Here is a 27,210-nt window from a genome sequence, read left to right as displayed (position 1 = left end):
ACACATATGCACTTCATTTGCACTCTCACAAATGGAACACATGCTTGCCTGTTGCTTATGCAAGTGGGGTTGTGCACATGCGCATTCACCCATCACTTCCACGGCCCAGTTCCAAATGGTTCACTGCCCAGTAATGGGCCCTGGCCTGAGGGTTGGGATCCCAATGTAAACTGCAAAATTATTTTTCATATGCAGAATGTTTAAAAGGAAACAATTCTAACTATATTGAATACATGAAATCATCTAGTTTTGTGTCTGATTGCAACACATATCCAGTTGGTTCTGAATGTAATGATAAGACTACTTTGAACTTGTTAAAAAGACCAGTACTTCCAAAGTATTGTTCAGTAACACACTCGGAACTCATCCGCATTTACAATGGCACACTACATGAAACTTTTATTATTACTTTTGACCACATAGTTCAAGGATGCCTTAAGAAGCCTCTTCCCTGAAAGCTTAGATTTTGCTGTAAATCCACTAAACTTCGTTCTTAGTCTCCCAACAATTGCATGTCCTGATATACTGCACACACAAGTTTGTAATTTTTAACAAAAACAGCCCAATAAATAGTCGCAACTGCTTAGTTTATTGGAGGGGAGGGGGAACAGGATGGGGAAGCAGGTTCTCTATCTCAAAATTACAAAGTTTAATTGGCAGGACTACCTCCAAAAATTCACAATAATAATAATTTAGTTAAATTTTTGTTATGGTACAATTTTCACTTCATAAAGTTTAGTTAACTGTTTCTATTCATAGATGCAATTCCACTTCTTTTTTTGAAGACATCAAAATAAGCTAGTCAGGGGACCTTTAGTAAAATGTTAATGAGTTCTTTTAATATCACAAACTTAATTTTTTTTCAAGACATTCTCCCTAAGCAGTTTTTATCCCTCTACCTTAAACTTGATTATAACAATTTCAATATATTTACCACCATTTGATAAGCACAAAAATTTTCAACCCAGGAACAGACTCTTCTTGTTTTCTACACTAGTCTGGTTTGGAAGTTACTTCCAGAATTGTCCTGGAGTAGCATAAAGTAGTAGAGTGATACAGAATATTTAGTTCTGGATCAAGTTGCACACATATCTAACATGTACCTTTCCAAGCTACAAATTAGAGTAGAAGTACAAAAACTTGAAAACAGAACTGCAAATGCTGTTTCAAAGACATATTACCTCAGACTTAACCAGGCTTTTAGGAGGACCTCATCTCCTAAAATGCTTCCAGTGAGAAAACATGCAATTCATTTGGTTTTATAAACTAATTTCATTGCTGAAAAGCTGAACAAACTCTAAAAAAAACCCTTTCCCCCTCTTCCATTTACAATCATTTATATTGTTTTATTACATGAAAAACAAGTAAATGACATAATAGGAAATAACTTGATGAAACAGCAGCAACTTTTTTATTTCCAGAGCTTCTTGATGGACATGTTCTTCTCACTGTCTTTTTGCATAACCTGCCAAGGGAGAAGCAGCATTAAAAACAAAGCATAAAGTAATACATAAATTGTAGCTTCTTAAAAGCTTTCTTCTACCACTAAGCTGGCTGTTTAAATCCGTATATTATCTCTCCCTAACCAAAAAACTCTCAACATTAATTCCATTATAAAGTTGTACCTTCAAGTTACCTTCATTATACTATATTAATAAAAATGCAGGAGTTTTTGATTTAAGTCTGCTATCACTCACCTAGCCAATTAAATGTCAGTAATAGTTGAATTTAAGTAATTCAACTTTTGAGAATTTCCACTATTAAATGCTACAGCTTCTCTAAGGCAGTTCTGGTTAGTCACTCCTAACCACAAGTAGTACTCAGTTACAATTTTAATAATCACCCTAATTATTTATTCACCAATCATTCAGTTATGATTGCACTGAACAAATGGTAGTTATGACTTGCCAGCCCTCTATGATTATGTGACTGGTCTGGGCAACTAATTCACACTTAAGATTGATCGCATAATCACCATTTACATCATTTCATGCTGGCTTCCACAGAAATTTATGGAGAAGCCAGCAGAGAAGATCAAAAGTTGTTGTGGTATGTCTCTCTTACCCGTGCATACTCCACAGCCATTCTATGCTTGGGCTGGCCATTTGCACAGTGACTTGTGCCTGTCACATCCCCTCCTGCACCTGACCCATGTTGCTTGTGCACATCGACCTTGATCTACACTTCTTGTACACAATGAAGGCAAATACACCCCCTTGCATTCTCCCTGACCTATCCCATGTCTCTTGTGCACTTCCCCTGACCCACCCAACTCACCATCGTTAACTTTCCTTGTGTGCACTCTCTTCCACTCTTATGTGCCTGCCAGTCTAGGACTTACAAGTTCCTGCTGAATTCCCATGGTTGCCTTGTCTAATGACTACAGGATTCAGTTAACACTGGCAACCAGGACTGCAAAGATTGCCATCATTAAGTGATGCAACCGTGTTTTATGACCTTATCACTTATTGTCAGAAACTCCAATCCTAACTGTCATCCTAAATCCAGCGATACTTTTATCACACACAGTTAGCATGCCCAGTGGATATTCTGAATCAAAATTAAAAGCATTATAATTCAGTATATAAGAAAAACTCCTTAGGGAAGGCAGCTGTATATATTGGGTATTTCCTTTGTCTCTTATATCAATCACCAACAGTACCTTTGCTACAGCCATTTCAAAGTCTTCTTGAGTTACGTGTACTCTCCTCTCTCTCAATGCATACATTCCAGCCTCTGTACATACACCCTGCAACACAAATTTGTACAATATAGTATGTCCTGTTCCACTCAAATATCAAGTGAACATAGAGCTCAGCCAGACCATCTTTTGCCTCATCTAAAAACAATACAATTGTTCCTAATGCTAAGAGTGCAGAGATTTTTAATTATATTTTAATTATTGTATGCTAAGAACCAGAAGCTTTGGGGTTTTTTAGATAGTTTTTCAAATTCTATTTTAAGGGGATCTGGGAGCAGGGTGGTTTCCAATGTAAATAATGAGGCTGGGGGGTCTCCCGGGAGGGGGGTGGGTTGTATGGGTTCAGGGATTAACCCACGAGGGACGGGATCTAGTCCATCTGAAGAGCACGGCGGAGGAGATGCAGAATCCGGGGCCAAGGAGAGGGTTAGAGCTTGTGCTGTTGATAGACATTACATCAGTACTGTAGGTGGGAGGGGCAGATATGGCGGGAGTAGGGGGCCACATCAAGTTGCGGGAGTGCGCGCTCGCTGTCTTCAAGCGGTGGCACGCTCCGGTCCCCAATGCTCTTCTCGTTCCCCAGGTGGCACAGACCCTCAGGCCCTGGGCCTTCGGCTGATGCTATGCAATGCCAGGTCCGTGGTAAATAAAGCCCCCCTCATTTGTGATCTTGTTCAGGAGGGGGGAGCGGACCTGGTGGGTATTACGGAGACCTGGTTGGGCCAGGAGGGGGGAGTCCCTCTTGTAGAGATGTGCCCACCCGGTTTCCGGGCATTTCATCAGCCAAGGTCACAGGGAAGGGGTGGGGGGGTGGCAGTTATCATTAAAGAGGGTCTTAATGATCCTCTTAATCTAAAGAGGGAGGCCACTGTTCCTCAGACAGCCGGATGTGAGTCCCTCCTTGTGAAGTGGGGTCATGGGGTGCAGATGGGCTGCTGGTTACGTACCTGGCTCCCTGCCACGTGGCAGCGGCCTTGCCTGAACTACTCAACGTTATAGCCGCGGTGGCGATTGATACCCCTAGGCTTATGGTCATGGGGGACTTCAACCTGCCATCCGTCGGTGAGGCGTCTGAGGTGGCTCAGGAGTTCATGGCTTCCATGACGGCCATGGACCTGACCCAATTAGTTCATGGCCCTACTCACACGGGGGTAAACACTCTGGACCTGGTTTTTGTCTCTGGTCAGTGGCTGAGTGGTCTCGAGATAGGGGATATAGTGATCGAGCCCTTGTCATGGTCAGATCACTCCCTCCTTCGCTTTGACCTTCGAACCGCCACACCCCGCTGCAGGGAGGCGGAACCGATGAGGTGGTTCCGCCCCAGGCGCCTGATGGACCCGGATAGGTTCCAGACGGAGCTTGGGCCATTTCCTGAGGCTCTGGCACACGGCTCGATGAAGACCTAGTGGCTACCTGGGATAGGGCGGCCGCTGGAGCTTTGGACCGGGTCGTGCCTTTGCGGCCTCTAACCCGGCATCGATCTCACCTGGCTCCCTGGTTCACCGAGGAGCTGAGGGAGATGAAACGCCGGAAAAGACGCCTAGAGAGCAGTTGGAGGGCCAGCCGTTCTGAATCTGACCGAACACTGGTAAGGTCTCATATTAAGACCTACCTGGTGGCAATAAAAGCGGCAAAGTGTAACTATTTTTCCGCTCTTATTGCGTCATCAGATAATCGCCCGGCCGCCCTGTTTAGGGTGACCCGCTCCCTGCTCCACCAGGAAGCGCGGGAGGACCCCTTGGAGGGTAGAGCCGAGGACTTTGTACAATATCTGTATGACAAAATCGCTCAGATTCGGGAAAATTTGGACTCTGACTGGGTAGATTCGGGAGGGAGGATGGAGGCAAGTCTTGAGAATATTACCTGGGAAGAGTTTGATTCTGTGACTCCGGAAAACCTGGACAAGATACTGGGCAGACAGCGCGGCCACATGTTTATTGGACCCGTGTCCCTCCTGGCTGGTGCTGGCCTCTCGGGAGGTTACACGAGGCTGGCTCCAGGGGATTATAAATGCTTCCTTGAGAGAGGGTGCCTTCCCCGCCGCCTTGAAAGAGGCGGTGGTGAAGCCTCTCCTCAAGAAGCCTTCCCTGGACCCAGCAGTGTTGGCTAATTACCGTCCAGTCTCCAACCTTCGCTTCGTTGCGAAGGTTGTTGAGAGTGCGGTAGCGCGACAGCTTCCTCAGTACTTGGATGAATCGGCTTATCTAGATCCGTTCCAGTCGGGCTTCAGGCCTGGATACAGCACGGAAACAGCATTGGTCACATTGGTAGATGATCTCTGGAGGGCCCGGGACAGGGGTTGCTCCTCTGTCCTGGTCCTATTAGACCTCTCAGTAGCTTTTGATACCATCGACCATGGTATCATGCTGCACCGGTTGGAAGAGTTAGGGGTGGGGGGCACCGTGTTGCGGTGGTTCTCCTCCTTTCTCTCTGATCGGTCGCAGTCTGTGTTGACAGGGGGGCAGAGGTCGACCCCGAGGCCCCTTGTATGTGGGGTGCCACAGGGGTCGGTTCTCTCACCCCTTCTGTTCAACATTTATGTGAAGCCGCTGGGTGAGATCATCCGTGGTTTTGGGGTGAAGTATCATCAGTATGCTGATGATACTCAGCTATACATCTCCACCCCGGACCACCCCAATGATGCCCTTAAAGTGATGTCCCAGTGCCTGGAGGCTGTACGGATCTGGATGGGGAGGAACAGACTCAGGCTCAACCCATCCAAGACCGAGTGGCTGCGGTTTCTGATGTCCTGATATAGTCAGTTGGTGCCATCACTGACTTATTGGGGATGAGTCATTGCCCCCCACGGAGAGGGTTCGCAACTTAGGTGTCCTCTTGGACTCACGGCTGTCTTTAGAAGAACACTTGACGGCTGTGGCCGGGAGGTCTTTTTATCAGGTTCGCCTGATTCGCCAGTTGCGTCCCTTTCTGGATCGGGACTCGTTAAATACGGTCACTCATGCCCTCGTCACTTCACACCTGGACTACTGTAATGCTCTCTACATGGGGCTCCCCTTGAGGAGCACCCGGAGGCTCCAGATGGTCCAGAATGCGGCCGCGCGGGTAGTTATGGGAGCAGCATGGCGCTCCCATGTGACTCCCCTCCTGCACGAGCTGCACTGGCTCCCTGTGGTCTTCCGGGTGCGCTTCAAGGTCTTAGTTACCATCTTTAGAGCGCTCCATGGCTTAGGACCGGGGTACTTACGAGACCGCCTTCTGCCACCAATAGCCTCTCACCGCCCAGTACACTCCCATAGAGAGGGGCTTCTCAGGGTGCCGTCAGCCAAACAGTGTTGACTGGCGGCCCCCAGGGGGAGAGCCTTTTCTGTGAGGGCACCCACCATCTGGAACGAGCTCCCCCCAGAGATACAGAAGATTCTGGATCTGCGCACTTTCCGCCGTGCCCTCAAAACATTCCTGTTTCAGCAGGCCGGCCTGGCCTAACTTTCCCTTTATATTGCTTTTGATTTTATTTTAAACTGGGATGTCTTGAATTATCTAGGACCAGAGTGTTTAGTATATTTTAATTGGTTTTTTATTAACGTTTGTATTACATGTATTTTTATCGTTCGCTGTTCACCGCCCTGAGTCCCTCAGGAATAGGGCGGTATATAAATTTAATAAATAAATAAATAAATAAATAAATAAATAAATAAATAAATAATATGTATGCATAAAGTGCTCATTTTAATTCAAGCACTAATTCTTCTTTTGAAACATTTAGCAATTATATGTTTTAACACCAACATTCATTTTCACTGGTCACAAAAAAGAACCATGCAAATAATGGTCTCTTCAGTATTGAAAAAGTTTTGCACAGCAGAATGTCAAAATAACACTTGAATAGCATAAAAATATCAGGAAAATATTTGCCAATATCCCTCCTATTCACAAGTTGAAAAACTATATTCCCCACATATTTCTAATAAATCCATGACTTTTTTTTAGAAAAATCATTCACTTTAAAAGGTACAGCAGCTTTTTAAATCAGAATTTCCCCATTACCTTGACCTCAGCCCCAGAAGCCCCCGGCATTAGTTCTGCAATCTTCCGCAGATTGATTCCTCTTGTCAGATTCATCTTACGAGAATGAATCTTCAGGATGTCCAGACGAGCCTATTGGAATCAAAACAGTATAGAAAGTACAATACAGTATAGCTGATGGACATTCCAGCATCTCTTTATTGGAGAAAGTCTATTACAAGAAGCAAATGAAAAGCTGCCCCACTCTTACCTCTTCATTTGGAGGTGGGAATTCAATTTTTCTATCAATGCGGCCAGGACGAAGCAGGGCTGAATCCAAGATGTCTATGCGATTGGTTGCCATAATTACCTGCAAAAAGATAGCTTTGAGCTGAACATTCATCCTATCCCACTCCCAAGTCTAAAAAGTGTATCTTTTGAGCTATTACAAGTCTGTCTTATATAACTCACCTCCTCTATCCAAATTCTTTTTATCCATCCCCTCTCGTTATTTTTACTGATGGCATAATTTTATACTCATATGTGCAATTATCTAAGATACATATTTCATTTTGGCTTGTCATGATTTGTAAAATCTTCCAAAAGTCTGAACTGTATGTCTGAAGTCCCAATGGCTTTGTTATGTAACCAAGATTTTAAAAATTCTACTTTAGCAGAATTGGTGAACACAAGCTTATTGACGTCACGCCTCTCTCAACATACCTTGATGTTCTTAGTAGCTTCAAAACCATCAAGCTGGTTGAGCAATTCCAACATTGTACGCTGAACTTCACTGTCCCCACCAGATCCACCTTCCAAGCGAGAAGAACCAATGGAGTCTATCTCATCCATGAAGATGATGGAAGGGGCATGCTCCCGTGCCATGACAAACAGCTCACGTACCATTCTTGCACCTGTCATCATAAATCAAGCATATTAACTCCTTTAGCCCCCTGAAATGACCACAGTGGGCCCCTGGTTGGAAGAACAAATTCCATTAATCCCTCCACAAACATGGATTCTTTTAAATATTTTGCTGCAGTTCTAATTTTAATTCCATTTTCTATCCCTGAATTCCTTTCCAAGGCATTGGTAATGCCTCAATATATCCTTGTGACAACTCTATTCCACTAGTTGCACTAGTTACCAGTCTGCTTCTACGTGCAATTCAAGATGCCAATTATAAGTAGTTCTTGACTTAGTCATTCAAAGTTTCAATGGTGCTGAAAAAAGTGACTTGTGACCAGTATGTGCTCTTACAACCATTTCAACATCTCCCATGCTCATGTGATTAAAATTTGGACACTTGCAGCCATCATTTATTTACATTCGCATCATCCTATGGTCACGTGATTACCATTTGCAACCTTCCAGGGAGCTTCCAACAAACATGGTCCATGAACTAAATTGGATGCACTTAACTGCAGCAAAAAGGTCATAAAATTGTGTGTAGTTAACTTAACTACATTAATGATGGAAGTTGGGCAATGCATAAATTGGATAAATTAAATTAAAATTCCAGACCACATAATTCTTTCCCAAAAGTTACCTTCTCCAATGAATTTCTGCACAAGCTCAGAGCCAGAGACACGGATGAAAGTACAGTCAGTGTGATGAGCCACAGCCCGGGCCAGCAAAGTTTTTCCAGTACCAGGGGGTCCATACAATAGCACACCCTGTATGAGAGAATTTAAGATTAGTGGAGGATATAGAAGAGTTCCAAATTCAAAGAATGTACCAGGGACTTTATGCAGTATGCTGGCACCCCACCCTGTAGGCAGCTTTCATTCTTATTCAATGAAACAAGGCATACATACGCGCACTTAGGCATGGAAAGATGGCTATGAGTTTAACACATTGTTTTGGAGCAGTAGTGATGTGCTTCATTAAGAATCAGCTTCAGTACCATTTAGCAATTAGCAATTCATTTTCCAAAGTGCCTATAATCAATTGCAATATTTATCAAATTTATACACTACCCATCTTGGGGATTTACAAATGAAAGCCACAGAGACATGCAAGAGACAAAGATAAAAAGAAAAAGTAACAAGTTAAAAAGATGGACTGCCCTCAAGACACCAACCACTGCTGTATATTGCTCTAAGATCCCCATGCTAGTTGTCAGAATCAGGTCTTGATGTTCTTCCGAAAGGCTACTAGAGTGCAGCCCCACCTTGCCTCTGTCCATAAGACAGCAGAGAAGGTGGTCTTCCTAGACTACCAATCAAAAGGCCCTCCTAATCATAACTGCCACTATTTGAGTCTGAGTCATGGATCCAGGACGCCAGATTACACTCCGGGTCTGTCTGGGACAAGACAACCCTATCCAAGACCAAACATGGTAATCTCCCTAGATACAGAGGAGCCTCCTACTCACAGCCAGTTCACCTTACCAGGGTTCAATTGAAGCCCAGTGTTCCCTATCCAGACCACAGTAGGCAGCATCCGCAACATCATTTAATTCACCCAGGACAAAGATATATCCTAGGAGAATTAAGCGTGATACCTCATCTGAATCTCTGAATTGATACCTCAGATGAAGGAGTCTGATCTAGCAGCTCCATATTAAAGAGTTAAAAATGTTAAAAAGAGTAGAGGGCACCAAGCCTTGCAGTACCCTGCTAAGCAGGAACAGCAGGCTGGACCTATCAACACTGACTGGAATTAGCCTTGGAGGGAGAATATGAAGCAGTATAAAATTGTGCCCCCCCCCTCCCACCTCCGAAGCTGAACTAAATGAAAACCATGGGTGGTGATATCAAAGACTATTGAGAAGTGTAGAGTTCATATGAATTCACTAGCTCCATCCTGTTCCTGCTAGAGATCGTCCAAAAGTATGACCAATGCCCTTTCTGTCTCTTTTCTGAGCTTGAAACATGACTAAAAGGGGTGTAAACGATCTGTATCATCCAGGATCCTCTAAAGCTGCATCATGATCACCTTCTCAATCACCTTTCTTAAAAAGGAAAGTTGGGAGACAAAAATATCCAGAAAGGTGGGATCAGGTGATGGGTTTTTGAAAAGGTGTACCAGCACGATTTTAAGTGGTACTAGCAATATCCCCTCCCTCAGGGATGAATTAAACATCACTAGGACCCACCCACGTCATCTCCCAGGTAGACTTAACAACCAGGAGGGACATGGATCTAATTCACAGGGTGCCAACACTTACAGTTCTGAGAACCCTGTCCACTTCCTTGGGTCCAAGAGGATCAATGTGTTCCCAGATAACTGAGTAAATTCATTCCTCAGGCATCTCCAAAGCACATGCACCATGCTTTGTCTCCAACTGAGAATAAATCCAGATAGATTTTATCTATCGGATGCACTGAAAATTCTTAAGTATAGCCTGAAGGTAAACTTTTAAAGCTCCCTTACCCAGGAGGATCCAGAAAACCCTAAACAAGGTCATCAGGAAGCACTCTATGGACACAGTAAGAATAGAGAAATACTGACATTTACCCACTCTTAACCTTAGAGTAGGCCTCAATAGTGGCTCTTAACTTGATTTGATTCCTTCATCTTCCTACAGTGGCATTGTAGATGTCTCTTGACCCTTTTCAGTTCTCTCAATTCCTCCATAAAACATAGAGAATACCAGGAACAAAAGGTTAAGAGGACTTTTCTAGATGTCTAAATCTTATACGCATATCCTAACCTATAAATTAAGAGAAAAATACCCAAAGAAATAATTTCTAATAAGCTTGCCTAAACACCCATTGAATTATGAATTATCACCGTGCCTACCTATTGCTTTTCAGAGAACATTGCACATGGAGATCCTCAACCCACCTAGCCCATTATATACACAATCAGAATAGTGCTCTAATATCTCAAGCACATTATTTCCCAGATCTCGGTACTGAGATTTTTGGACTATATATACCAGTGAGGGCAAACCTTTTAGACACCAAGTGCCCAAACTGTGCATAAAAACGTGCACATGAGCGGACATGCACATGCGTACACATGGATATGCGCGCAGACATGTAGACATGCACAGCAGAGACCCGAAGACCAGCTGGCCAGCGGGAGGCAGGGCATCCCAACACCAGCAGCGTGGCAAGAGGTAAGATCTTTTTCTTTCGCGAGCTTGTTTCGTTGTTTGCAGGGAAACAGAAACTCATGAAAGAAACCCCATGGAGATCTGACCTGGGCATCGATGCGCGTGCCAGCAGAGAGGGCTCCATTTGCCACCTCTGGCACTCATGCCATAAGTTTGCCAACACGGGTATATACCAAGGGTTGAAGTTGAAACAAAACATATGCTATAGCTCCTCTTAACCTGATATTCCTATCTTATTGAAGTCTTTTTTAAAAGCAGTCTAATATCCTTTCAATTTCTCAAGGTCTGTGTGCCCCTTTGAAACACTTTTCACTTGCCTTTGGTTGAGCAATGCCCAAAGCTTCAAAAAGCTCTGGATGTTTAACTGGAAGCTCAATCACTTCTTTAATCTCTTTGATTTGCTTGTCAAGACCACCAATCATCTCATAGGTGGAATCTGGAACTTTCTCCACCATCATCAACGAAACCAGAGGATCCACTTTGTTTGGTAGTATCTTATGCAGTGTGTAGCTATCATTCCTCAGAGCAACACGACAGTTTGGTGTCACCTGGACAGTAAAGAGGAAAATAAATTGTAAGTAATGGAAGCAGGTCTAGTTTCTAATGAACCACTGGGGGGAATCACAAATCCGGATCTAGGAAAGACTTTATGGCCTTCTTTCTCCTCAGAAAGCCAGAAACAGCTTACTCACATCATTGATGTCTATATTTTTGTCCACATCAACCACAAACTTGCCTTCTGGATGAACCTGAAATACAAAATGGCTAATTAACTCTACTGGGAAAAAATATATATTTCTTGTATTGTAACAGCCAACAAGTTAAGATCAATAAGCAATGCTGTTATTGTATAGCTGTATAACAGCTGGCTCATAGCTTCTTTTACAAAAGCAAATGAAACAGCTAGAAAGAAAACCCTCCACTATTTTAGGATAGTTTATTTTGCAAGGCATGTCTAAACTGGATTCATTCAATGTTCACTATTAAACCATATTATCTGAGTTACTTATGAAATAAGGGCAAGATCTAATAAATAAAAGAATAATATATTTGCTGCTCTTGTCCTGCAATACTGTGGCAAACTACATTAAGAGGCTTAATTTCTAACTAGGTAATCTTTGATTTAAACATCACAGCTGCTATGATAACCCTACATAAATTTAGATTAGTCACTGTCAATTTTATTCCAACATCGCAAATACAACATTGTTATCAACGGTCCTACCAATTTGTCTCAAAGATCTGAGAATTATAAAGATGTATACAGTTTTATTACATGAATGCTCTATGTACAGGCAATTCTAAACTTAGGGCCACAACTGGGACCAGAATTTCTCTTGCTAAGCAAGGTAGTTAAGTGAGTTACACCCAATTTTACAACTTTTTTTGCCATTTTATTAAGCAAATTTGCCTTCTCCCACTGACTTTGCTTGTTAAAAGCTGCTAGGAAGATTGCAAATGGGGGATAACATGAGCCTGAGATGTTGCAAAATCATAAATACATATCAGCTGCCAAACACCTAGTCTGATCACATGATCATGGGTATATTGTGACAGTCATAAGTTCAAGGACCAGTCATAAGTAATTTTTTCAGTGCTGTTGTAACTTCAAATGGTTGCTAAATGATTCATTACAAGTCAAGGATTATGTGTAGTATACATGCAACTCTTTTCTTTTCCCCTCCCCCCACAGCAATTTTATCTTAACAATCTTGACTAAGTGAAGATTTGAGCAGAAGTGTTTTAATCCTATACATTTGCTGTAAAGATTAAAAAATGATAAACACTATTATTCTCAACTAATATTTCAGTCTATTTCCAACTGAGGGAGCAAATATCTGATAGAGTGTGCAAGGAAGACCATACCTTGACGAGCACCTTTTTTTTGTCCATAGCCCTCACCACTTCACCCACATAGGAACCCTGTTCCTGCAGAAGCTGCAATTCCTCACGAAGCAGGCGTACTAGAATATATAAAGTATTTAAACAATAAATAATGCATCAACATATTGGATGGATGGCAGTAGAGTAAAACTTAAAGTCAACACAATATAAAGACAGCTGGCTTGGTATTCAAACTGGCATTCAGATTCTTGAACACTTCTAGTAAATAATTTCCTACTCATCAACTAAGATATTCTCTTCAGCTATCCTTGCCTACAAAATCACATTTCTATTAGCTTATAAAATACATAAGTTAACATATAAACTTCATATGTATAAACATTTGAGGACTGTAAAGGTATCTTTAATTAAAACTTATTTAGCAAGTAAACCATGTGCTGTGTATGAATCTATATGCAGACCAATTCCATTGTGCTCTGCAGTATAAATTTGGTTTTAGCTATTTAGGAGATATAATATAAAAACTTATTTATCATTTGTCTAGATAATTATAATTATCTTGTCTTACTATCACTCTTGTTTAAAGAGTGGCCAGTATGTTCCCACAGGGCGGGGTTCCTTGGGGTGCCGTCGGTCAATGTCGACTGGCGACCCCCGGGGGAGAGCCTTCTCAGTGGGGGCTCCTGCCCTCTGGAACGAGCTGCCCCCGGAGGTATGGAGGATCACAGACTTGCGCACCTTCCGCCGTGGCTTGAAGACTTTGTTATTCCAGCAAGCTGGGCTAGCCTAATTTTAACGGTTTTAAATTTTAAATTGGATTTTAACGGGATGTTTTTAATTGTGGGCCAAAGTATTTAATCTGGTTTTAAATATATATATATATATATTCATGTAGGTCTTTGGTTATTCGGGTCTTCTCCCACGTAAAATTGGAAGTGTCTTGGCGACGTTTCGACGAAGTCTCATTCGTCATCTTCAGGCTGGTGTTCTCGGCTTCGTGCTTCCAGCATTGCTCCTGGAAGCACGAAGCCGAGAACACCAGCCTGAAGATGACGAATGAGACTTCGTCGAAACGTCGCCAAGACACTTCCAATTTTACGTGGGAGAAGACCCAAATAACCAAAGACCTACATACAAACACCCGCGAAAACCTGAGAAAACATATATATTCATATATATATATATATATATGAATAAATAAATAAATAAATAAATAACCATATTCAATTTCCAAAATATTTACAATTTTGGTTATTCTGCTCTTCATTTCTTGATCATAAAAGCAATCCAACAAAGCACTATTTCTAACTTACCCTTGGCATTAAGTTCATTCCTCTGAGCCTGCAGTCTCCTGAGATTCTGACTCTTATCATTGACTATCAACTTCAAGAAAAAGGAAAAAGGCAATACATCATGAAAAACTCAGGCAGAAATCAATTACCATTGTTTAGAAGTCACAATAATAAAAAGCATATATGTCCTGCTATACGTATTACGTAATCTGGAGCAAAAAGCTTTACAAAGCATTTGTACCACTTCAAGATATCAATTAAGACAATCAAAGGCAGCTGCACTATCTCTATTCTAGCCCGGTATAAACTGGATAAAATACTAATAACCAAGTGATTTAGCTCTCATTCTAGTAAGGAGAGTTCATTCCCCAGCATATTTCAAGACCATATGGACCAAGCCTTAAAGATTCATATCAAACATAGTAAACGTATGTCAAAACCCCATTTTTTTCTGCATACATACCTGTCTTTATTCACAATTATGAGCCCCAGAACAGGATATACATCCTACTGTTTTCTTTTTGAAGCATTAATGCAAATGCTACATTATGCTACACCAGGGATGTCAAACTCAAAGCCTACGGGCTAGATCCAGCCCGTGGTGCCTCTGGAAGCCAAAATGGGCCATGGAGGGGCCACAGGCGGTCCCCCTTTGCCCTGTTTTGGCAGTCATAGTGCTGAGGAGGCCATTCAGGCCAAAAGCAGGGTGCGGGGGACCGCAATAACCCCCCCACACACACTGCATTTTGGCCAGCAAAGTGCTGCAGGAAGGCATCCAGGCCGAAAACAGGGTGCGGGGGACTGCAGGCAGCCCCACCGTGCCCCATTTTGGCCAGCAGGATGCTGCAGGAGGCGTCCGTCCCGTCTCCCTCGCCCCAGCCGGCCCACGGAGAACTACAATGCTGATCTGGCCCTCGAAGAAATCCAGTTTGACATCTCTGTGCTACACATTATCAGCAGTAATGAAGACAAAGTTGAAAGTTATCCAGAAATCACATTTCAAATCAACTACAATCCAAACGTTTCAAAGCTTAATCTATCCATCAGAAGAAAAAGTCTATTTGTAAAGAAAATAACATGACTTTTAATCTTTCAGGAAATCAATAGCTCTTACCTGCAGCTCCTCAATCTTGGACAGGTAATACTGGCGCAGCCCTGTCCCACCCTTGCCCTCATCCAGGTCCATCTGTCAAGGAAAAGCAGAACAGGATAAGTCATGAGACAACCTCTCTTTTAAGCATAGCCTTTCAGTCAAGTAATTCCTGGCACCTTGTAACTGCCATTTCATACTTCCTTTAGTCCCTAAGCTAACCCTTTTCTTTCTTTAAAAATAATTAAAGTCTAAAACAAGACTTTACATCTGTTTCACATCTCCATTTCCACAGAAAAGTCCTCTTAAATAATAACCTGAATTAGCAAAAACATGAACATTTTTTTAAAGTTTCTTTTTATATTTTGCTGGTTACACATATATGATCCTTAACGTACATTTATACAGTACCTCTTTTTTCATTTTCCCCCTCCTTCCCCCTTTTTCATTTAATCAGGTGTCATCTGGATTTCTATTTTTTTTTGTCTTCTCTCTCATTTATTTTTATTCATATTCCTTTTCTAGCCAATCATAAAAACTTCTCCCTGTCTTGAAATATACCGATTCCTCTTTATCTTTTATTCTTAATGTTAATCTGTTCATTTCTGCTTTCCAGTTTTGTGCAAATACTATTCTAGTCGCTGTTATTATATGTATAATGAAATACATATCTTCTTTGCCATATTTCTCCGGTAAAATTCCCAATAAAAATGTCTCTGATCTTAAGGTGTAACATTCCTTCTAACCATGTTTGCATTTTAACCCAATAATTCTTTGCTTCCTTACATGACCGCCACATATGATAAATATAATCCTGGTGACTGATGACATTTCCAACATTTAGCTGATTTGTCTTTAAACATTGCATATGGTGGCATATGCCATCTATAAAATTTTATATAAATTTTCTTTATATGCTGTTGCCATTGTTAATTTATAATTCCTTTCCCATAGTTGTTGCCATTTCTCTAATTCAATCCTATAACCAAAATCTTTTGCCCACACTATCATTTCTTTTACTTCATTTTCTAATCTAATTTGCAGTAGACAATTATATAATTTCGTAATCATTTTTTCACCTGTTCCCATCAATATCTCATCCAATTCTGATTTTCCCATATTAAAACCATACTGTTTTAAGATCTTTTAGCAACAACGTGAACATTCAAGGCACTTTCGTATTTTACCTCACAAGATGTACATTCCCCCCACTTATCAATTCACTTATCTTCTGTCCCTCTCCTTATTACAAGCAATTTGCATGGCAGGTGTTTGCCCAAAAATGCATCGTGGAAATACAGTACAAGGTAGACCAGGTGTGAAAATGCATTCTTTTTTTGTGATTCCCAAGGATCCCCCGCAATCTCCGAGGCCAAAAATATAATTTTTACAGGAGGGGGGGGGAGGAAATTTATAGCAAAAAGCAAAGCTCAAGGCCTCCCCTAAAAGTCCTAAATCACATTTCCGGAGACTATTCTCACTCCCCCACTACAGGGGCTGAGAATATCCTCAACTCCTGATGCGGCTTTCGAGGTAGACCAGGTGGACACACGGGAGTAAAACATACGCATGTCCATCCCCATCTCCCCCTCCCGCCCCCCAGAGCGATGCAGTTACTGCCCTCCTTGTAACGTCACCAGCAACAAACGCCCTTCTAAGGGTATTTGCGCCCTTCCCTCAGAATAAGCCGCACCTCTTCCTATTACTCTGACCGGATACAATGAGAATCCGTTTATTCCCGAAATCGCATTTCTCCGATCTCTCAGTAGCAGTACAAAAAAATAGCCGCTGACAACTCTCCCCTTTCCCTACCATTTTGTTTTCTTGTACAACGCGGCGGCAGCTGCTGATGTGACTCAGCAATCGGCAGGAATCGCTTACCTGCTCCGGCCCCTCAACCGCCATTTTCTTTCGCCCAGATTAACGATTGTTCAGAATCGCGCGTGCGCACAGGGAATTCAGAAATGGCACGAGGCGCCTCCTTTTCCTGTTGCTTGCCCTTAACAAACAGGGACGCCGGTGCTTCACCCGTGGATAAATTGTCCCGGAAATCGAGCCCCTCGAGCATTGAAAGTCAAGTTTTATTTCATTGGAAGTGAATTTGTAGGGTTGAGTTCGGTTTTTAAATACGATTTGTGAATGTGGCTCCAAACACAGATACCAAAAAGAACAGTCTTTATAGTATTTGGATTCAGGTGTAATTAAATTTAGAAATAGACTCCTTGAAAACATTTGACTTTCTTAATTTCAGTAAGGATTAAACAGAATTAAATGCTTACTACATTTAGCGTGCCGAATACGTAGCTTTTGTGTGTGCGTGTCTTTCACTGTGAGTTGTATTGTGTGTGTGTTTTTTTGGGGGGGGGTGAGGATGCACTAAGAGAGGCTCAGCCAATCTCATTGTACACATGTTGTACTCTGACAATAAAGGTTTGAATTTGAATAGTTACAAATTCTACAGTAATTTCGGAATACAGGTTGTGCATCCATCGCAGATGGTGGCTGAGGATAATGATAAATGTAGTTCGAAAAGTCCTCGTTATATTCTATCGCTACATTTAAAATAACCCAGGTCTAAATTATAAACATCCAGGTGGCCACCATATGAGCAGCAATTTTTTAAATGGAAGATTTCCTGTATCTCGGTGTTAATACGATTGGGAAAATATAATACATATATATTTCGCATTTTCTCCCGGCTGCTTTTTTAAACAGGAGAGGAAAAAGGGCAACTGACACACAAAATGGCTGAAAAAAAAAAAAAAACTTCGGACGGATGTCTGGCATGCAACAAAAAAAAAGAAAGAAAGAAAAAGGAAGAGGAAGAGCTACGTGGAAGGGAGGAGTGTCACGGCAGGTCCTGCGCACGTGGGATTCCCTGGGTCAGAGCTGGTGCGGCCGCTGATTCTTAGTCGAGATGGGCAAGAAGGGGAAAGTCGGAAAAAGCCGAAGAGACAAGTTTTATCATCTGGCCAAAGAGACCGGTGAGAAAATGGGCTTTTAATACATTGTTTATCGTTCTTCGCATCGACTTTGGAGAGTTTGGCCGCCAGGAGGCAAAAATATATTTCTGTCCCTACTCATACTTAAGAGAAAGGAATAGTCGCCCTGATTACTCTCTTGGCTTCCCAGAGCTGTTTTTTTATGTAAAAGAGTCTGTGGTGCTTCATTTTGACTAAAAATGATTAGATAAAAATGTTTATTAATTGTCAAAAGGTCTTATTCTCTTTCTGTCGGGTATTCATGGCTGGCAATCAGAATGCAACAATAAAAACGTTTCCTGTATCAAATCCCTAATGTGTTATGTGACAAATTCCAACATGAGTTCTGGAAGAATGGAAGTTGTGACCAAACACAATACTAATGAAATCTTTTTTTTTTTAAGTTGACTAAAAAAGTTAAAAGATGATCTCAACCAAAAATCTCCTCAAAGTTGTTATATACAAGCAATTGCCAGAGCAAAAGAGTAACATATGAATAAATATTTGCCACAATGAACAGGCATTCTTTTTTAGAGCAAGGATCCCCAACATGTTCAGTATCAGCCCCCAAGGGGTTTGTGGGGCTATCAAAAGGGTCTATAAATCGCTGAGGGTCAAAAAGGGAGTTAAGTGGCTGTATTCCAATTAGAATCAATCTTTTGGAGTCTCTTGAACTCCATGCTAGTCTCTAGTCCTGAGGTAAGATGGCTAGCAGTAAGACAGGGTTATCCAAGGTCAGCCATCAACGAAAACAGCAGTGTGTTATCTTTACTATTGTTATCATTTGTAGTATTTATTAAAGTAGTGTTTATTAAATTATTTTTATATAATGTTTGAGGGTCAGTGAACCATTTGAAATTTCATGAAAGAGTTGATGAGCTTGAGAGTTTGGAGAACCTTGCTTTAAAGATATCCCATTTAACATTATTGCCTAATAGAGATACTGCTCCCAAATAAATTCATGTAAGCGCTTTGCCTGGTCAACTTTAGGTGCTTTTCTGGATCATTGGGATGGTGACCTGAATCATAGCATCGATGATTCATTCTTCTTTTTTAGGGGGGGAGGGGGGCAATTGCTTTTGCTTATTTGCTTACTTGTTTGATTTTTATTCCACCTTGAATTTAAAACCTCAAAGCATCTATAATGCTCCCTTTTCCCATTCCTTCCCCAACAACAACTTTGTGAGGTAGATTGGGTTGAGAAAAAGAATGAGAGTGAACATATGTGACTGAGTTAGACTAGAATCTGAGTTTTTCTGCTCATAGTTTGAGCTTAACCCTATATCACTATCATTATTATGGGGCTGGTGCTAGGTATGCTTTTTTCACTGGCAAGCATTGGCTTGTGTTTCTAACATTCTGAAATTCTAATTGGACTCCTTAAAGCTCACAGTTCACTGTCCAAATTGCCGAGGTAGAGTTTGAGCCTCATAGCTATAGCTGGAACTGTGCCTGATGTTGACCTTTGTTTTCCAGGGTTTCGCTCCCGTTCTTCTTTTAAGTTGATCCAGTTGAATCGCAAATTCCAATTCCTTCCAAAGTCACGGGCCTTGCTGGATCTGTGTGCTGCTCCCGGAGGATGGTTAGTATTCAGTTCAAGTATTTGTGGTCTTCAATAAGATTATACTCCTGCTGTTGATGCACATAGACTAGATACACTTAGACAAGTAGACTTGCCACTACTTCAAACTGTCCTCTTATTAATACATTCTCCTTATCCAGTGAAGAATTAAGCACATTAGGAACATTTGGCCATCTGCAGAAACAGATTTTGCTTAGAGCAAGACAATATTATTGCAGATTTTATTAAGTGTTCCAAATGCTTTAGAAATGGGTTCACAAGATTAGGGCAAGTTAATAGGTAAGTCAAATGTATGTTCCCAGTCCATCAGTATGGCAAAATGGCTAGATCATACTCAAATGCATGATCATGATACCCAGGAATATGAATTGCCTGTGTCCCTCTACTGTTTTGAGTAAGAAAAGAATGGTTTGTTCTTGTTTTGTTGACTCTCCAAAAGCAATGAGAAATCTCACTGCTTTCGGGGGGGGGCAACTATTTTAGTAATTATAATTGCTAACATATTTTATATAATTATAGATTGGGACAGTTGGTTACAAATTTAGCCTTATTTATAATTCAGCTCTTGAAATTAGTGAGGCATAAATGAATCATGATGCTGATGGAGGTACAGTGCTATAGATATAATTAAGTCCAATAAATTAAAAAAGGAACCCTTCAAATATATACAATGAACACTCTGGGAAGATCTTCCCAGATTTTCAGGATTTTAGATAATAAAATATTAGGGCTGTGTTTAATTTTTTTACGTTTTAAGAATACAAGAAATTTTATGCCAGATCAAGCCAAACATAAATCTAGCCTGTCTTTACAGAGTGACCAGCAGGTCCTTTTGAGAAGCCAACATGATCCTGGTGACATTTTCTGTTCATCCTGCTGCCACTGGCATTCAAGGATTAGTGCCTCTGATTCTGAAGGCATATATATTGCCTTTAATAGCTTTGTGCTCTTCTATTGCCTTTTTTCAAACTTTTTTAAATTGGTGCCTAATATTTGTCATTTGTGGTCATTTCATATTTAACTAAGTGCTATAGAAAAAAGCATTTATTTTTGTTAGTTGATCCTGGATGCTCGGTATGAGAGAAGGAAAAAAAAAATTTCTTTGCATTTTATCCACATTATAATAAGTTCTAATTAGAAAACTATTTCTTTTCTTTATAGCAGAAATCTAATTTGGCATATAAGCTCTACTGTGTTCTGAATATCTTTCAATATCAAACATTAATTTGTTTGTGGCTTCTGGTTTGCAAAGACTTTAAGATATTCTTAAACACCGTAAAATAGGCCCGATTTCATATTTCTGTATTTCAAAAGTGAATATGGAATAGTATAGAGTAATTTGTCTGATAACACTTCAACTAAGATTTGAACTTAGTTGAAGTTATTAGTTATATGATTTTTATAGTCCACAGCTCATTCACTTCAAACAGTAGTTGCATGTTCTTCTGTTGGCATTTAAAGAATCTGTTCCAGTATGACACTAGAAGATTTTAGATTGTAGATGATAACTTAGAACACATCGTATGAATGGTAAATTCATTCTCACTTTTCCAATATGATTGATGACTGATAGATGCTCAGAGTTATATCTGATTCTGTTCTATCTACAGGTTGCAGGTGGCCTCAAAATTTATGCCAGTGTCCAGTCTTATTATCGGTGAGTAACGTGGATGGAGGAATGATCTGGGACAAAAATAAATAAAAGAACCAAATGGCTTCAGGTTTTGTATTTTTTGCCATGACCCGCCAGATGTCTCTACTAGAATAAAGACACAAGTCCTTTTCCAAACCCAATGTCTATGAGCTGATCTAGTGCAGCAAAAGCAAAGGGAAGTATATTGTGATTATATGAGAAAAAAAGTGATGTAGCATTTTAGAATAATCAAACATTGTGGGTGGGCAAAACAGTAGTTGAAGGACCTATGCGTAAAACAATTTGATTGCTGAGGCCATAGGGAGCCTAGTGCAATGGGGTGACAACCCCAGAGAAGTGAGACTGAAAGAGTCTATCCTTTTTTATAGGAGGAGTTAGGATGGGATCATGGGAGGGTTATTTAAGGTCAACTTAAACTTAGCTCACTAAGCCTAGCAGTAATTTAATGCATTTGTTTTAAGCCAATTTATATGTGTGGGTGTAATTCCTGCAAAATCTTAGCCAAGTAATCTTGAAGTAATCCAAAAAGTGGAGATTGCATGGGTTTGTGGGCACAGATTGTCACTGATGTCCAGTATTACTTGTGTATATCATATAGACCAGCAGTTCCCCAACCTTTCTGACTTTGCAGCCCAGCAGTATCGGCGATGGGGAAGAGAGAGTATGGTTCTGTGTGAGCAACAGGCACACGTGCTTGCGCATGTAGCTCCATTTGTGCAAGTGGGCATGTGTGCCTGCCACTCTCACAAGTGGAGCTGCATGCACAAGAGTGATTCCCCACCGCTTGCACAGCCCAGTTCCGAAAGGGCTGCAGCCCGGGATTGGGGAGCCCTAGTTATAGCCCCCTAATATAATAATAGCCAGGAAATTTGGAGAATATTTACTGTACTGGCTTAACTTATCTGAGTCAAAACAGGAATTGAAATTACTGACTAGCCAAAAACATAGTACCAAAAGGAGGATAGCATTTTGTGAATAATTCAATTCCATAAATAAAGTACAAGTCAATGCTTGCTTAAAGTTTCAGAAAACTGGGTTAGGAAGATTTTGGCATGAATTCTGAGAATCGGAAATCATAGCTGCTAGTTCTTTAGTTGGAATTATCTTTCATATGCATTGAGTGCTTCCCAAGAATCTAGGGTGTCATAATGTATTGATGTTGTCTATGTGCAGATCTAAGCAGTATGGTCTTATTTAGATTTATAAGATAAGAGCCAATTTGATCTACTGATTAGGGCAGTGAGCTAGAAACCAGAAAACTCTGAGTTCTAATCCTGCCTTAGCCATGAAAGCCAGCTGGGTGAGTTTGGGCCAGTTATTCTCCCTCAGCCCACAATATCAGGCTTGGGCAACAAATCAGTAGGTCAATTCCTTTAGCAGCAATGGTTCAACATTTGGTTGAATAAAGCAGACTCTCTACTTATAAGGAAAATGTTGGGAAGAAAACAAAAATAAATTTACAGGTAATCCTGGACTTAAAATCATTAGTTTAGCAACTGTTCAAAGTTACAACACCAAAAAGAAAGACTTATGAGGAGACTTCACACTTTTGTCACAGCATCCCCATAGTCATGTGATCAGATTTCACCATTTGGCAATCTGCATGTATTTATTAGGGTTGCAACATCCCAGACTCATGGGATTGTCATTTGTTACCTTCCCAGGCAGCTTCCATTAAATTAAGTCATTGGGGGAAGCCAGACTCACTTAAAGACAATGTGATCCACTAAACTGGATTGACTTAACAACTTCAGTGCTTTGCATGACTGGTAAAAAATTGGGCACAATTTAGTTAACAATCCCCTTGCTTAGTATTGGAAATTCTGCTCCCAGTTGTGGTGGTAAGTCAGTGATGAAATCCTCCGTGGGTTGCCACCGGTTTGTTGCCTGTGTGCCAAACACATGCTGTGCGCTCACATGCACAGTGCATGCCAAACGCATGCTGTGCGCACATGTGCAATATGCACCAAATACACGCTTTGCGCAGAAAAAGGAGCTGTTTGAAGGTAAGTAGAACGGCGCGGGGGAGGGAACAATTGTGCCACGTGATTTAGATTCACTAGACAGCAGGATTTTCTGCTTTCTAGCGAATATAAATCCCACGGCACAGCTGATAGTCATAAATACCGGTTAGGACGAACCGGTAGCTTTTTTTTTTTTACTATCGGTTCGCCCGAACTGGTGCGAACTAGTAACATTTCACCCCTGTTGTAAGTTGATACCTAGCTGGTGTGTAGGGGTTTCCGATTAAAAAAACAAAACAAAACTCCAGGTGCTTTATAACATTTAAAACATCACAGGAACATGTGACTTTAAAAAAAAAATAGAGTGGATTTGAGAAAACAGGAAAAAAAAGCCTGGAATGACAGCTTTGGTAGCTTTGTTTTGTCTTGTTTGCTTCTTTATTTTCTCTTCTTCTCATCTTCAGGGGTTGATCTGGTCCCCATCAAGCCCATCCCTAATGTGGTAACACTGCAGGAAGACATCACTACTGAGAAGTGTCGCCAGGTAATTATTTTGTATGATTCCCAGATGCTGTTGCCTTGACAGCTGCTAGTTTTGGCTTCTGCTTCCCTTGCACTTGGCACCTTCATCCACAGGTTTTTCATCATACAAGCATTGCAATAGAAAAATTGCCATCTGAGTGGTCGCTAGGAGTCAAAAAGAACTCGATGGCATGTAATCCATCAAACAAGCAAGAAAACAAATCCTAATAGATTTTATGTTGTTAAAATATCAGTGCTGTAAAAATTGCACAATTAGTCTAAGACCTCAGGAAAAAAATAGTATTAATTTTAAAAACAGGATAAAAGATTGCTTTGTCTCTCCATTGTCATCACATGCCACAGGATGGCAGTGGTTTACTATTGATAGTATCAGAAATATCTTAGCAGGCAGCTGCAGCATTTAATCACTCTCATGAGGATATTTAAGCTGTCATTTTCCCCAGGCCTTGCGCAAGGAGCTGAAGACGTGGAAAGTGGATGTTGTGTTGAATGATGGGGCTCCCAACGTTGGTGCCAGTTGGGTACATGATGCCTTTACTCAAGGTATGGGGGCCTCTTCTAGAAAAGAAAGAGAAGAAAACAGCTTTTGGGACTTTGTAATGCAGACACTGATCAATATGACGTAAACTTTAATTTGGATTTTACAAAAAACTATCTTGTACATCTAATTTGATGCAAGAGCAATGCTATGTTACATGTAGACACAATATGCCTAGTAGCCCAGTGCTTATGTTGGTACGATGCTACCCAGCCTATGTTTAGTTCCCTTTTGATCAAAGATCACACTGTTGAAACTTGGCATTGTGGTTTAAGATTTTTGCCTGTTTGCTTAGGCGATGGCGAACCTATGGCACTTGTGCCAGACGTGGCACACAGAGCCTTCTCTCTTCTCTCTGGGCATGGGTGCATTCATCCCAACCCAGTTCCAATCACGTTTCTCCATCACGTTTCACTCGATCAATTCCAACTTCTCGCGAAAGAAAAAGATCTCACGAAGTTGGAATTGATTGAGTGAACCTTTTCATTCGTGCACTTCATAGTGGGGGAGATGGGATCCCGTCCTCCTCCTGAAGCCCATTATGACACAGAGCCACAAGGCGACCCTGCGTCAGCTCAGCAAAAAAAGCAGTTTCTTTTCCTGCAGAGTTGCCTGTGTTGGGATGCCCCGCCTCCCTGCCAGCCAGCTGAGTGCGGGCGCGCTGCTCCTGGGCTCGTCAGCCTTCAGATATCATTCTCATCATCCAGCACCAATTCAGGGGTACCTTCCCCCATGGGGGAAGAGAGAGAAATATAGGGAGAAAGAGAAAGTGGGGGGAGAGGGAAAGAGAGAGAGAGAAACAGAAGGGAGAAAGGAAAGAGAAAGGGGGAGGGAAGAGAAATGATATTACAAAAGTTTTTCTTTTTTACTGTTGCTAAACATAATGTTTCAAAAGCAGATAATGTTGCCCCAAAGGAATCTTTGAGGGCTGAATGGGCATAGATTTCCTCTGCCTTCTGCGTTCCCACGCAGAAGTGAACCAAATGGGCCAAGGTCTCCCCACTAAGGGCCCCGCTGAGCCCGCTTGCAAACTGCCAAGTGCAGCTCCAAACATTTGACTCACGCATCCCTTCTGGCCAGCGCCGCAGAGGGGAAGGTATCCGCCCTACCTGCTCTGCTCTCACTGGCCAGAGGTGGGGCTCCACGCCGCCTTCTCCCAGCCCGAGCACCACATTTGTTTGCTTGCTGGTTGCCTCCAAGAAGGGAGCTGCACTCAGGCTGCCCTGCCGCAGGGGGAGAGAGGGAGAGGGAAGGGAGGGGGTTCTCCCCAACAGGATCCAGGTTGCAGTTATCTTATTTTGTGTGGATCTCTAACGCTTGGCTTTGCTTGCCAGCTTCCACTTCCCCTCCACAGCCCAAGTGGTTGGATTCACACGACACATAAAGCTGGGCAGGAGGGCACGGATAGATAGATGGAGGGATGGATGGAGAGAGAGAGAGAAAACCGAGGGAGAGAGATAAAGAAGGAGAGAGAAATGGGGGGAAGAGAGGGGGAGGGAAAGAGAAATGATATTACAAAAGTTTTTTTTTATTGCTAAATGTAATATTTAAAAAGCAGGGGAAAAAATGAAGGGGCATAAAAGTGCATTTATCATGTTTTTCTTAGAACAATTAGCTGAACTCTGTGTTGTTTATCATTATTTTAGGTAGTAAAACCTCATTATTCAGGTTAAATTGCCGTGTTGTCACTTTGCAATTAATAAGTGGGTTTTGGGTTGCAATTTGGGCACTCGGTCCCTAAAAGGTTCACCATCACTGTTCTAGTCCCCTTGCTCAAACAAAAGACTATACCAGTGATGGTGAACCTTTTCGGCACCGAAACCGGACCGCGCATGCATGCGTGTGCAGGCCAACTGGTCTTCGGGTTTCCAGCATGCGCATGCATGCCAACCAGTTGCTCTTTGCACGCACCAGAGCGCCGCAAATCCGAAGACCACTTTCTGACAAGCAAAGTCAATTTATTTATTTATTATTCGTATTTCTATGCCACCCATTCTCCGAGGACTCAAGGCAGCTTACACGAAAGACAGTATACTAAACAGCATATTGCCCCCAACAATCCGGGTCCTCATTTTACCCACCTCGGAAGGATGGAAGGCTGAGTCAACCTTGAGCCGGTGAGATTTGATCCGCTGATCTGCTGAACTAGCAGTCAGCTGAAGTAGCTGCAGTACTGCACTCTAACCACTGCGCCACCTTGGCTCTGGAGAAATAAGATTCACTTAACAACTGTGTTACTAATTTAAGAACTGCAGTGATTCGCTTAACAAATGTGGCAAGAAAAGTTGTAAAATGGGGCAAAACTCACTTAATAAATTTTTCACTTAGCAACATAAATTTTGGGCTCAATTGTGGTCATAGGTTGAGGACCATCTCAAGATGATGCAGTTGGAATGAGTGTACAATGGATGCCAGTTTAGAGTAAATTGCAAATTCAGAGGTTAGTCTTAACTTTTCCTTAGCTTTGTCCCTTTTCTCTCCTCTCTGTTCCACCTCTCCTGACAGCAAACCTTACACTGTCAGCCCTGAAACTGGCCTGTGACTTCTTGTCTAAGGGTGGCTGGTTCATCAGCAAGGTCTTCCGTTCCCGGGATTACCAGCCCCTTCTCTGGATCTTTCAGCAGCTGTTCCATAAAGTCCAAGCCACCAAGCCACAAGCCTCCCGTAATGAGTCAGCTGAGATCTTTGTGATCTGTCAGGGTGAGTGCTAGAATGGGGGGAAAGGGAATGAATTGTCAACTGGGTGTGCGTGTAAGTGAATATGATTGATTTGGGAAACCCAGCATAATACAGCATTGGAGTTTGCTTTGTTATCTGCATGTAGTGCTGGAGGGTATATTTCCGTTTGTTTATTAAATGTATATGCCACCTAGCCTACTATGCAAAGTAACTCTGGGCTGGATATACTAAAAGTTGTTGATGGACAGAGGATCTTGTGCCACTGTGTGGCCAAAATCTGCATCCTGAAGAAGGATGGGACAAATCCATATT

The 27,210-nt window shown here is 41.7% G+C and overlaps 2 protein-coding genes across 4 annotated transcripts in view; one reads left to right on the top strand and one right to left on the bottom strand.

Annotated features, from left to right (window-relative positions):
- Positions 1-570: 570 nt before the first annotated feature.
- Positions 571-16,959, bottom strand: PSMC5 (proteasome 26S subunit, ATPase 5). Of its 3 annotated transcripts, none has more exons than XM_034415701.3 (12): positions 16,839-16,959; positions 14,982-15,053; positions 13,889-13,958; positions 12,597-12,694; positions 11,423-11,479; positions 11,048-11,278; positions 8,214-8,340; positions 7,388-7,578; positions 6,936-7,034; positions 6,707-6,817; positions 2,663-2,749; positions 571-1,465 (listed from the first exon to the last, which is right to left on the bottom strand). In XM_034415701.3, the coding sequence occupies exons 1-12, from the start codon at positions 16,860-16,862 to the stop codon at positions 1,412-1,414; spliced, it is 1,221 nt and encodes a 406-aa protein (XP_034271592.1). In that variant the 5' UTR covers positions 16,863-16,959; the 3' UTR covers positions 571-1,411. The 3 variants fall into 3 exon arrangements, with proteins under 3 accessions (XP_034271592.1, XP_034271591.1, XP_087748255.1); XM_034415700.3 differs by having other exon boundaries at positions 16,770-16,917; XM_087892129.1 differs by lacking the exon at positions 16,839-16,959 and adding an exon at positions 16,145-16,625.
- Positions 16,899-27,210, top strand: part of FTSJ3 (FtsJ RNA 2'-O-methyltransferase 3) — a 26,971-nt gene continuing 16,659 nt past the window's right edge. The window contains exons 1-6 of the mRNA XM_034415699.3: positions 16,899-17,941; positions 19,415-19,520; positions 21,131-21,177; positions 23,603-23,682; positions 24,125-24,224; positions 26,725-26,919. Coding sequence (XP_034271590.2) covers positions 17,875-17,941; positions 19,415-19,520; positions 21,131-21,177; positions 23,603-23,682; positions 24,125-24,224; positions 26,725-26,919 — 595 coding nt within the window. The 5' untranslated portion in view covers positions 16,899-17,874. The remainder of the gene's footprint in view (positions 17,942-19,414; positions 19,521-21,130; positions 21,178-23,602; positions 23,683-24,124; positions 24,225-26,724; positions 26,920-27,210) is intronic.

This window comes from Pantherophis guttatus, chromosome 4, assembly GCF_059756535.1.
Source record: "Pantherophis guttatus breed Tessera chromosome 4, ASM5975653v1, whole genome shotgun sequence".
Classification (NCBI taxonomy): Eukaryota; Metazoa; Chordata; class Lepidosauria; order Squamata; family Colubridae; genus Pantherophis; species Pantherophis guttatus.
The sequence above is the reverse complement of the archived record's forward strand: the minus strand, read 5'-3'. Positions and strand labels throughout refer to the sequence as shown.

Coding starts and splice junctions, on each gene's coding strand:
- PSMC5 (XM_034415700.3), bottom strand. CDS start 16,862: ATGGCGGTTGAGGGGCCGGAGCAGGTAAGCGATTCCTGCCGATTGCTG. Junction 15,054..16,769: donor TTGTACAAGAAAACAAAATG/GTAGGGAAAGGG, acceptor TTTCCTTGACAG/ATGGACCTGGATGAGGGCAA. Junction 6,818..6,935: donor TCCCACCTCCAAATGAAGAG/GTAAGAGTGGGG, acceptor TGATTCCAATAG/GCTCGTCTGGACATCCTGAA.